At 55.3% G+C, this 12,294-nt stretch overlaps 1 protein-coding gene across 1 annotated transcript; it reads right to left on the bottom strand.

The window, feature by feature from the left end:
- Window positions 1-607: 607 nt before the first annotated feature.
- SALL2 (spalt like transcription factor 2) lies at window positions 608-6,657 on the bottom strand. Its single transcript, XM_044421364.1, has 3 exons — window positions 4,360-6,657; window positions 1,315-1,776; window positions 608-924 (listed from the first exon to the last, which is right to left on the bottom strand). Exons 1-2 carry the CDS (start codon window positions 6,469-6,471, stop codon window positions 1,342-1,344), a joined length of 2,547 nt encoding a protein of 848 aa, XP_044277299.1. The 5' UTR covers window positions 6,472-6,657; the 3' UTR covers window positions 608-924; window positions 1,315-1,341.
- Between the last annotated feature and the right edge of the window lie 5,637 nt (window positions 6,658-12,294).

The raw sequence follows: 12,294 nt of genomic DNA, 5'->3' as shown, positions 1-12,294 counted from the left end.
CCAGTGTATTTGTCAGAGCCCCTGAACCTATTCACCAGATTCCTGAGTCTTCAAAGTTTTTTTTTTTTTTTTCCGTCTTAGCTTAATTGCCATTAGGTATGGGGGAATTTTCAATGGGTACTGTATCTGGGAAGGGAAGGGTTAACCCCCCCCCCCCCAATATCTCTCCTTAACAAGCAATTAAATTGGGATGGGGGAAGTCTTTACATTGCTTTGAAATGATTTATGACTGGATGCAAATTAGCCAAAAAAAATTATTTTGAGTGATCTGGACCAGAAATCAATGGACTACCTTGTAAAATTTAAACAGCACCTGTTTAACGTGCTGCAGTTAATTCGACATGGGCATATACAGACATAAAGCAATGTATGCAAATGAGATGTACGTGTGTGTCCCTAATGATCTTGGGCCCCAAATCTAGTAATGCTCTGCAGCTGTACTTGCAGCTTCCCTCTGGCTATTTGGCAGAAGGCTGCACGTCCAAAGGGTCTGTAAAGATGGGACCCCTCCCCAAAGTTGTACCAGATTGCAAACATCTGTATCCCAGCAAGTGTCTAACCGAGTTACCTTTCTACCCCCTGCTAACAATAAGATCCGAAGGCTTGATCGTTCTGTCAAACTGCTTTTATTGGGGGAAAATTCAAGGTATCTTCTCCTTGCTGGACCCGAACATTCTGGCATCCTTCCCTTCACTAGTGGGGACCCATTTTTTATTATTGCCCCAATAATAAAAGGTTCCAGGCGGCTCCCTTGCTCCCCCGCCCACCGACTGGATCATCTCTTTCCGGCTGACGGTCGTCCAAGCTACATTAAAAGTAAAAGACTAAAATGCTGCTAGAATTAGACTGGAGTCACTTCTCCTGCAGGGCTTGCTGTGGGGATCTCTTCCCCCCACACCCTGGGTATCACTAGCACAGTTCCCCCTGGAAGAGAAGAAAAGTATAAAATTATACGGAAATGAATGGATGCCGTGTCAACACACCTTCTGCCCTAGACCCTCATTAAGCTGCACAAAATGCTTCAGCCAATCTTGGATGGGAGAAGCCAGGTGAGCTGGAGTCCCGCCATATCAGAGGTCTGTGGTTCTCAACCAACACTCTCTGGGTTGCTTGTGTGATCCCCACGCTAAGAGGCTGACACACCTCTGCTAAGCTTCATTCTGGCAGGTTGGTCCCCTCCTCCTCGCCTTGCCCACCACCGGCATGCGGCCCCCGAGAACCTCTCTGAAATTGGTCTTTGCGTCACCGATCTCGTCGGGGGAATTGCATCATGCAAAGCTCTACTGTGCGGTGCGGCAGTCTGGGCGCTCTTACCGGACAGGGGCTTGCGTCGCCATCCGGTTACTTCTCCCCCTTCCCTTGGCTCTCTGGGGGCACCTCCGGAGCGGGAGCGGGGGCCGGGGTGGGCGGCGGCGGAAGCAGCAGCAGTGGTCCCACGGGGGGTTTCTCTTTGCCGTCGCCAGGGCCGGCCCGTCCAGGCGCGCCGCTTGATCCAAAGAGGCTTGGGGTGGCCATGTTGGAAGAGGAGGAAGAGGAGGACAGGGCAGGCGCAGAGGTGCTGTGGGCCGGCTTGGCTGGGAGGCCTCCGGACAGGAAGGCGGTGTACTGGTTCCAGAAAGACAGGGGCCCCACGCCCACCAGCTGGGCTGGCACGTCGCGTCCCAGGAAGTCCTGCAGCTTGACCTGGCCGCCGGACAGCACAGGCACCGGGCCGTCGAGGGGCACACGCCGCCCCCGTCGTGCCTGGCTGCTCCAGACGGGGCTGCCGAGATTAACCTTTGGGAACGAGAAGGCGAGGCGGGACACTGAGCGCGGCAGCATCTGGGAGAAAGCCCCAACGGGACACGGGACTGGAGGGACAATCATTAACCTTGGAATTTACAGATTTCCAAGAGTGTGCCAGGGATGGGCCTGAGAAATGACGATTCCTGCCAAGCTCCTGGTCTCCCATGGGGTGTTCTTGGGTGCCAAGATGGCCACAGATGCTGCTCTGGGAGCTTGCCAGGCTCAGCACTTCACCCAGTTTTTATTTTGTCTGGAGGGTCTTTGTTTCAATTTAATAACTCTTTTTGAAATGGGCTACCAAAGCCAAATGCTGCCTTCCAGGGCTATCTTTGTTGTTGTTAGTCGCGGAGTCGTGTCCGACCCATCGCGACCCCATGGACAACATTCCTCCAGGCCTTCCTATCCTCCACCATCCCCAGGAGTCCACTCAAGCTCACACCCACTGGGTCAGTGACTCCATCCAGCCACCTCATCCTCTGCCGTCCCCTTCTTCTTTTGCCATCTATTGTTCCCAGCATTAGACTCTTCTCCAAGGAGTCCTTCCTTCTGATTACGTGGCCAAATATTTGGGTTCAAATGAGACCTTTTGTGATGCAGTGTTCAATGTTGGACTTAGAATTAGGTTCTAGTCCACACTCAGCCATTTATTTATGTATTAGATTTATATCCCACCTTTTTTCATAGGTAAGGAGCTCAAAGCAGCTTACAGCATTCTCCTCCTGCTGCTCATATTCTTATCCCCATAACAACACCCCTGTGAGGTAGGTTGGGCTGGGAGTCTATGACTAGCCCAAAGTCACCCAGTTGGCTCCACGGTGGAGTGAGACTCGAACTCGGAACTCCTGAGTCCCAGTCCCGTCCTCTTAACCGCCACATCACGCTGGCCACGGCGCTCTCTGGGTGACTTCAGGCCAGTTATGTATTCTCAGCCCACCCTACTCCACAGGGCTATTGTTATGAGGATAAAACGGCAAGAAAGAGAAACTTGTAAGGGCAGGCTTAATTATAATATAATTATAACAGATAATATTATAATCATATAAGTATAATAATAGATCCCAGCCTCCACATAGGTTTTCTGCTCAGGCCCTTGGACAAATTATTTTCCTTGTCGTCTCACCTGCTTCGCTTCTGGAAAATGAGCATCACGGTCCCATTCTATGAATGGGCTATGCTCCCCCCCCCCCCACAGAAGCCATTTTGTGAAAGTGCCAATGTCACCGTCAAAGCTACCAATGTGCCTACCAGCCCTAAAAGACTGTGGACCTGTGATTCACAGGGAAAGCTGGAGGCCCTTTTCACAGGGGAGTAATTTGTAGAGTTGAATTCCTGCGGAGAGATCCCCAGTACAAACACAAGCCTGTTTTTAACCGTGGTGGCTTCCCTCAAGGAATTGTGGCTGGTGATGTTTTGGGACAGTGCTCAGAATTTTCCCCATGAGAAACAGTCAGTTTTTATAGTGCTATCACTCCTCCTTAAAAGAGAAGTCAGGGCTGGTTGTTTGGGTAAACTGCAGAACGCAAGCATTTGATACGAGGCAGCCATGTTTGGTTGCCTAGCAACCGCTTCTAGAAAGGGACGGCGGAGGAGCATTTCTGGGCTGAGCAGCATCACCTGAGAGAGGAAAGTGACCAGAACTACCACCATGTTGATGCTGATTTGGCCTTAAGCCGTAACATCGTGGTACATTATTGCCCAGTTCTAGATTGGGACTGGGTTCACACAGGATAACCCCAAGGGCGGAGTGCGGGTTGTTGAAACGTAGGTTACTGAAACATGGTTATAGAAACATGGGTTATTGTGTTGTCTTTACCCAGCCCACAGTTCATAACCCAGCAACCATCCATGGATTGTTTATGGTTCACAAGCCATGGCTTGTTAATGCAGCTGAGTACAGATGATGCAATAACCCACGTTTCCACAAAAGCCTGTGGTTCAACAACCCGTATTCACCCCACACTGAAACCTTGAGTGTGAGTTACTGTGTTGTCTGAACCCACTCATTGACTTGGTTCACACAATGTAAGAGATGGTAGCTTATCAGCCAGGGGTGACATGTTAGAAACCACGATGACCTGCCGTACGTGCGCCCAGTCTGGTATGGCCTACAGCAGCCTTCCTCAATCCTGCGCCTCCCAGGCACGTTTGTACCGCAGCACCCAGAATTCCCAGTCAACGGCCCTGCTGGATGGGAATTCTGGGAGTGGTGGTCCAAACGCCTCCAAAGACCACCAGGTTGGAGAAGGCTGGCCTACAGTGTCTAGGCCAGACTTTTCCCACCAGGCACTCCCCAGAGATGCTGGACTGCAGCTCCCACAATCCCCAGCCAGCACAGCCCTTAACCATCACAAGAGTTGCCCTGCAACACTTCTGGAGAGTGCCAAGTTGGGCAAGGCTGAGCTAGACTGTCACCAGGGTTGGGAAGGGAGTCGACTTCCAGTGTCAGTTAAAAGGAGCAAGATGGCGGAGCCCACACAGACACAAGCCATGTAGGAATAAGCAGACCATGCTGAATGCACAGCAGGGAAAGCACAGGGCCCAGCAGGAGATACCCAGAAGGAGCAGCGGACTCACCTGGTGGTGGGCAGTCAGTGCATGTTTACGCAGAGCGGCCCGGTCTGGGAAGGCCTGTTTGCACAGCCCGCAAACGAGTGTCGGACCCTCTTTGGCCTGGCTTCCTTGCTGCCTCTCCGACGGACCTTCCCCTCCTGCTCCCTTCTCCGGGTCCTCCTCCTCCTGCGGCATTCCCCCCTTTTCCATCTCGGCTTTCTCTTCCCCCTCCTGCACAGGGCGCCGAGGGCTTCCGGGCCCCAGAGGCGAGGCAGCGCTGGTGCCTCCATCTTCCTCCTCTGCCTGTACGGTGTCCTCCGCCTCCTTGGTGGGCCCCGAAGCTTCCTGTTCAGGGCTTGAGGGCCCCTCGGCCTTTTCCCCTCCACTCTCCAAAGAGTCTTCATCCGTGGGCTCTTCTTCCTCTTCCTCCGAGAGCTCCTCATCCTTTGGAGAAGCTTGCTGCTGCTGCTGCTGCTGCTTTTCCCCCTCGCCCAGGGGGGCCCCCTCAGAAGCGGGGGGCTCGGGGAGGAGCGCCCCGTTGGGGATCTGCCCACCAAGGTGCATGCGGACATGTTGCTGCAGGCTGACGGCGTTGGTGAACTTCTTCTGGCAGATGGGGCAAGAGTTTTGGGCTCGGGCCGCCGAGCTGGTTTTGTGGCCCACAAAGTGGGCCCGCAGGTTCCCCCGGGTGGAAAAGGCCCGTCCACACACCTTGCATTTGAAGGGCCGCTCTCCGCCGTGCTGCCCATAGTGGAGCTGGAGAGCTCGGGGGCAGCTGAGGACGCGCAGGCAGATGACGCACTGGTTGGGCCCCGAGGAGGCGGGCGGCGATGCGGAGGCAGAGGAGGAGGCCGCCGCCGCCTGCGTGGCGGCCGTGACGGGGACGGCACACGAGGAGGAGGACGGGGACCCCTGCCGGTCGATCTTCTCCACCAGCTGCTGCAGCTTGGAGGTCTCCGAGGGCGATGCCTCCAGGACACAGGGGAAAGGCCCCACCGCCGTGCCCGCCTTGAAGTGGCTGGCCAGCAGCGCCCAGCTGGGCAAGGAGCCCACCAGCTTCCCCAGCTGCAGCCGGGCACCCTCCGCCTCCCTTTCCGGGGGCGTGTTCTCATCGCCTTTCCCTTTTGCTTCCACGGCCTTCATGAGGACCAGCTTGTTGAAGCTGGGCAAGGCCTGGGCGGCGGCCGATGGAGACGCTCCGGAGAGCAGCGTCAGGCTCTCGGTGGCGCTGAGGGCTTTGCGTTCGGCGGCCGGCGGGGTCGCCATCTCATCTCCGGGCTCGGCTTTCTCCGGGGGGACGGACATGCCGTAGGGCAACCCCGACGTGGTCAGGACGTAGTCCAGGTGCTCCGGGACCGGGTGGGGGTTCATCTGGACGTGAGGGTACTTCTCCCGGTGGCGGTGGAAGTGCACCTTGAGGTTGCCGCGGGTGGTGAAGCGGTTCCCGCAGATGTTGCACTTGTACGGGCGCTCGCCTGTGTGGGAGCGCAGGTGGATCTGCAGGGCGCTGTCGCTGCCGAAGACCTTGCCGCAGAAGCGGCACTTGTGGCGCCCGCTGGGCTTCTCCTCCAGGCTGGCCTCTCCCGCCCCGCCATTCTTCGGCCGCAGCAGCCCCGGGGAAGTGGCCTGCTCCAGGCCCCGGGCGGCGCCCAAGCACTGGGCTGCCAGGAGGCCTGTGGCCGTGGGGAAGGCCGGGGCCAGGAGCTGCTCGGCCTTGGGGACTCGCGCCCCGCTGGGAAAAGGGTGGTATAGGTGGAAGAACGTGGGCTTGGGCACCTCCGGGGAGCTGGACGCCTGGGTCCTCCCCGGCTCCGTCTTGATGGAGAAGACCGGCAAGGGGGGCTTAGGGGGGAGGGATGCCACAGGCGCTGGATCTGCGGAGGGTGCCGGCGACCCCACCTGCCCCAGGGAGCCCAAGAGCAGCACTTGTCGGCAGATCTGCTCCGTCATCTGCATCTGGTGCAGCTGCCGCTGCTGCAGGACACGCAGCTCTTCCAGGATCAGTGGGATGTTGAGGTGCCCCGTGGAGACAGCGGCGGCCGAGGGGGGCAGCGGCGGGGGCGGCGGTGGCGGTGGCCGAGGCAGGGCCGGCTCGTGGGTTTGGTCGGTCAGCAGGGTCCCAGACTCGACATCCATGCTCGGCGCCGGACTTTCAGGACGGACTTCCACAGAAGAGGAGGAGGAGGAGGAGGAGATGCTGGAGTGATCCTGGCCTGGAGTGGTTGTGGCGGCAGCCGAGCAGGTGGGTTGCTCTGGGCAGCAGGAATCCACATGAGCCGACAACTCGGAGTGGTCCTTGAAGTTGGTGTGGCAGGAAGGGCAAGAGAAAGGGACCGATTCGTCCCCAGTGTCTCCTTGGGGGGGGGAGAGAGAGAGAGAGAGAGAGAGGGGGGGGGGGGGGTATTGCAGGGGGGGGGGGGGGGGGGGGCTGCGATCCAGCCAAGCAACACACAGCCATTTGTGCAAAGGAAAGTTCTACCAAACGTGCCGTTCAGGAACAGACGAGCAACACCCTTAAACTTTAAGGAGTGGAAATGCACACAGGTTCAGCCTCTCGCAGCCCGCCTCCAGCAGACAAGGTGCCCTGCAGAAGGCTCTTGCAAGAGGTGGCTTCCACAGAGCACCAGAGAAACCTCGACTTTCCTGCAAGCGATCCTTTGGGGAACTGGAAACTGTGGGGTGTGGGGCTGTAGTGTAGTGGGCGAAGAAGAAAGATGCAGACCCCTAAGTATCCTGTGATGCTTTTAGTGCATAGGCCCCACTTTTCAGAAAAGGGTTCAGGGGAAAGCAGTGTACAGAACTGAAAGATTCTATTTAAGAAGGAAGAGGGAATGTCATGGAAAACCATATAATGGCCCCTCTGCCATTTCACCCGGCAACCCCAACCATTTGTAACATGGATGATGGCGAGGAAGCAAAACGAGCATTCAGATAAATAATTGTTTAAAACCATGGCTCTGACACAATAAAATGAAAGAGAGTTCCTGGGTGGTGGCTGAGATGTGAGAATTTGGCTCTTTGTTATTTAGGGTTAAAGAACCCACAGTTTAACCCATGGTTTGTTGTTAGGCTGAAATGCTGGTTGTTTAACCCTTAATAATCGGAGTGCTTGGTTCGCACATCATGATGACAACTTGGGAGGTATTCCTAGGTTGTGAGCAAAGTAGAAGCAGGCAATCCGGCAAGAGTTTCCAGGTGTGACTCTTTTGTTCTCTCACCTTTTGCACTGCCCACCTTTTGCACTAGAATGGCTCAGTGGGGTCCAAAAGGGGTTAAATGCTGGCCTTCCACCAGAGGGCTACATTGCATGGGGTTACACATGGTTCTTGAACTTGGATGTGTGATGGAACCAAATTCTGCAAATTCTCCTGTGATCCCACTTTGCAAAAACCTGCTCATATCGTATAATCTGTGTACAGGGAACAAAACAGATGTTTTGCCTAACCCCAGCTCCAATATCAGCCTTTCCTAGTTCAACAACCCAACAACCTTCTTCTGGGAAGGATGGACTGGAACCTGCAGCTATCTCTACACAAAGCATGTGTCTGAACTAGGGCCTCAACCCAACATGCAAATATTAAAAAAACAAACATTAAAAAAACATTAAAAAAAAGAAAAAGTTCAAGCGGAAAGAAGCCAAGTTTCTAGTCCTCATTGTCACTGTTTAAAAAACAAGCGAACAAACGAAAACCCCAAGCTTGAAAATGGGCATATATTCCAAAGGATTGCAATGGAAGGAACTCCAAAACATCAGAGCTTACTACAAAGGTGTAGTAATAAACGTGTATGTGTCTCTTTCTGTATATTTGATTAGATGTAAGGTTTTCCAGCAGAATGGCACATGGGATGACCCCCCCTTCCCACCCCTTACAAACAGATTTGAACCCCCCCTTAACCCCCAAAATGGCCAGCTCTCTCCAATCACGTGCCCTGCAGATGCGGTGGGCTGCATTTCCCAGCATTCCCGTCCAAAACATCTGCAGGTCGCCAGGTTCAGGAAACCCGAACGCCTGTTAGTCGCAAATCCCTGATCTCACAACCCACCTTTGCAAGGATCTGCCCATTCACACATGCCGCTCTCTAGAAAAGGAGAGAAAGGAACCGGTCATCTCGAAACGAGCCACGGCCTTCCCACCGCCCATCGACCCGCCTAACCTTGGGGAACGGGCGTGGGGTGGGGCGGGGCGGGGCGGAGAGGGCAAAAGAGGAAGGACAGACAATGGGGGTGGTGCAGAAAAAGGGGGGGCACAAACAAACGGTGGAGAAAATAGGTGCGCACAGCCATCGCCGTTTGGGAGAATGAAGAGCCAGAAGGGGCCGCCGGAAGACACGGGGAGGAGGAGACGAAACGCATGCAGGAGGAACGTGTGAACGCGTGCAGAGATGACGAGTCCGGCCCCTGATGCCGCCCTCCGCCCCCGCCCCCGCGAGGCCCCTCTGCCGTCCACGGCAAAATGGGAGCCGGGCCGCCCCCCAGCACAGCACCGGGCGAGGCCTCCACCTGCGGGTTCGCCCATCCTGTCGCCGGCAGCGGCTCCGCCCGGCGCCGGAGCCTCCTGCTGCTGCTCGCCGCGCCCCCGGGGGCTGCTCATCTCAGCCGCCCGGCCTCCGATCCCGGGGGATGCCGGAGGCCGAGGAGGAGGAGGAGGAGGAGGAGGAGGAAGCGGCGGCGAGGCGACCGATCGGCCGCCGAGAGCGGCTCCCACCGCCCCGCTTGCAGCAGGGACCTCTGGCGTCTGGAGGGCGGCCGTCGCCGAGAGACGGGACGCTGCGCCCCCGTGCGCCGCGGCTCCGGAGCGCACCTGGGCGGCGCGGGGCGGAGGGATGGGGCGCGTCTCCGCGGGCGGGGCGAGCGAGCCGGGGCCCGGCGGCCGGCACGCCACCGGCTCCGGCTCCCCCGCTTTGCGCCGCCCGCAGCTCCCAGGGCTTCCCCGCAGGGCAGCGCGGCGCGGCGCATCCACACGTTACGCGTGCTGCGTGTGCGCGCCCGAGGCGTCGTGCCGGAGCGCAGTGCGGGGGCGGGGCAGAGCGGGTGTGTTGTGCCCCTAAGGGAGGAGGAAGGGTCGGGCTGGGCCTGCATGTGCGAATGGACATCGGGAGGGTCGGCTGCAGAAGAGGAGGACTCCTGCAGCATCCCTGGGCACCTTGAAGGGCAGGGTCTGTTCGTGCATTCAAGCAACAGGTTAGCAGGGCATCTGTGTGCACGTGTGAATGGGCCCGAGAGAGCCAGGACTGAGCAGGAGTGACCTATGGGAGTGAATGCAGAAGTGGCGAGCCCAATTTTGCCAGGGTAAACGTGTGAAAGGGCCTTCCAGGGCAATGTTTTGGCCTTGGAGAATTTCATGAAAAGTCCCAGTGACATCTTAAAAAAATGTTCCATGGAGGTGACCCACCCCTTCTGCTAACATCCAGGTTCACAACTACACAAAACGGATGCAGGCTGGGTCTAGACAACACAATAACTCACCCTCAAGGGTTGAGGATGGGTTGTTACTGATCCATGGATTACTGCTGGTATGTGAGTTGCTATTATTAATTTCCATACCCCTCATAGCCAAAGCTCTCTAGGTAGTTCACAATATTTAAGTTACTCATCCAGATTTCAACCAGGTGCATCTTGCTTAGCTTCCAAAATCAGGATCAGGTGTTTCAGGTTATGGGAAAACTATATCAAGTTGTCTAAACCCAGCAGCACTAACAAGCCATGCCTTGTTAACTACAAATAAAACACAAAGAGAAGCCATGGTTTATGGTTGGGTTATGACCTGTGGCTTGTTCACCATGGCTTGTTTTCCCAGCTGGGGTCAGTCAGCATGATCATCCATGGTCTGAAGATGGTCTGAACCCAGTCACAGCCATATCCAGCTCAAAAGCCACCAACCTCTCCCACGCACACGTGTACACCACAAATCTGGTGGCGAGAGTCACCACCCTGGTTTGCTTTGCCTCCCTTCCAGGTTGATAGGTGGCTCGGCTCACTAGCAGATCTCTGCATTGAAAGGCAAGATACTGGGTTCCTCATGCGGAAGTGGATGTCATTTAAAGAATAGTTAACACTCCCAGTGGCTGAGCACTTACGTTCCATCTTTAGGCACTGCCTAGATAATTTCTGCTAGAAAGTGGACAACGCCGGGCAAGACAGAAGCATCAGTTCCTGATTAGGGTTGCACCTTCTCACTTTGCATCTTCAGGTGAGCTTTGCAAGAGGTTGGCTGTCAGAATGAAGGCGTTTCAAATTCAGCATTGTGGGGGTCGTGACACTTCTTGCTCTCTCCTCCAGTTTGATGTAGAGACTCGGGAAGGGGACAATCCTAAAGGTGTGCAGCTCCCAGCATGCCCCAGCCATCGTAGCTAAGGCATGCTGGGAACAGTAGGCCTCTTTTTTGTCTAAACGAGTTTAGGATTGCACCTGAAGTCAGGCACATGGGCCACTGTGTAGCGCGGGCACAGTGACACCGTACTGGAAGCACCAAATGGGTAGCAATATAACAATTCATGTCTAACATGCCACGGGAAATACTGAGTCGTGGCAGCTGAAGCCTTGGAGAGAGGCTGCTCTTGAATATCCTTTGGGATGTGCTTTGTACACATGATCTGATCTGGGGACATACGATGCTGCTGAGCCTCTAAACTGAGCAGCTGCAGCTCCAGGCAGTGCTCGGATGTTGGACTAGGAGCAAACCTCGTGTCCCACGTCTTGACTTGCACAGCGGAATAAAAGTCAAGGAGTAAAAGTCATAAAAGCCCCTGGGATATGCTGATCCAAACCCTTCGGGTATTATGCTGTGTACTACCGATCTGTGTGTGTGTTGTTATGCATGTGTGTATGCACATGAGAGTCAGGATGGCAGTGGAACTTGAAGGATACAGGTCCTAGTCCCCCTTGGGTGTGAAGCTCACTAGTCCATGGCTCTCAGCCTGGCCTACCTCACAGGGTCGTTGTGAGGATAAAATGGAGGACTATGTTAGCGTTTTGCGTTCCCTGGAAGAACTGACCACTGCTCACCATGTAAAACAGATCCTGTTCGCACATACCTGGAACCCAAAACCAGGTCTGTGAATTATCATGGAGGCTACACTGAACTTTCCTCCACATAAGCCGCATTCAGTAAGGAAATGCACGTAGGATTGGGACCGTGCATCAGTTTGATCACAGATGGTGCACTACATCTGGGCAGACATAATGCATCGACCTGTCTAATAAAGCTTGCTAACAAAAGTCAGGCCTTTAAGGGGTGCACATTTAATTAAAAAGGGTGTATTTCCTTTTCGCCTCAGCTAGCAATTCCCAAGGAGATCTAAGTGCATCGATGTTGCAGCAAAAATGTGTTTTTCCACAGAGAGGAGTGAAACGGCCCTTCTAACTAGGTTCTTTTCTTCCCCCTCCTGCGTTCCCTCTTCATCTGAGAATCTCGGAGGAAGCTGGACTCCAGTCAGCCCAGTGCAACTGTCACACGCACAGGCCCGAAGAGCAGAACGGGGGTGGGGGTGGGGAGCGAGAGAAATCCAACTTAACACAAGAGAAACTATCTAGAACTCGACAAGTTACTTAGCAACAGCACAAAGCGCGGAGAGAAAAGAGGCAGTGTGTGGCAGAAATATGCGTGTGCGGAAGTGTGACAGAGTGCATATGCATGCGACCAGCTCCCTGGCTCTCGGGCGCGCGTTCGGCGGAGCGTGTAAGCCAGGATGTGGGCACATATCTGGCGTGTGATCCAGATGTGCGTGGCAGGCAGAGAGAGGGCTGGACGTGTCTGTGTGCAACAGTGTGGACCTAAGAAGGCGGCTTTGACCGAATGCATGTGAAAAAGGCAGGAGGTCGGTGCAAGGATGGGACAGAATCTATACGGGTGCAAGAATGCCTGCATTCACACATTATCCCCGTTAAAATCGGGACAGCTGCTTCCTGGGAAGGATGTCACTCTGTGCTCTACGAGGCACGCTGCCAGGTGCAAAGGA

This window comes from Varanus komodoensis, unplaced genomic scaffold, assembly GCF_004798865.1.
Source record: "Varanus komodoensis strain SLA01 unplaced genomic scaffold, ASM479886v1 scaffold119, whole genome shotgun sequence".
Taxonomy (NCBI): domain Eukaryota; kingdom Metazoa; phylum Chordata; class Lepidosauria; order Squamata; family Varanidae; genus Varanus; species Varanus komodoensis.
This window is presented reverse-complemented; position numbering and strand designations above follow the sequence as displayed.

What these genes read in the sequence shown, in the direction of transcription:
- SALL2 (XM_044421364.1), bottom strand. Translation starts at nt 6,471, where the DNA reads ATGGATGTCGAGTCTGGGACCCTGCTGACCGACCAAACCCACGAGCCG. An exon ending in CACTGACTGCCCACCACCAG is followed by an intron (nt 1,777 to 4,359) that starts GTGAGTCCGCTG and finishes TCGTTCCCAAAG; the next exon opens with GTTAATCTCGGCAGCCCCGT.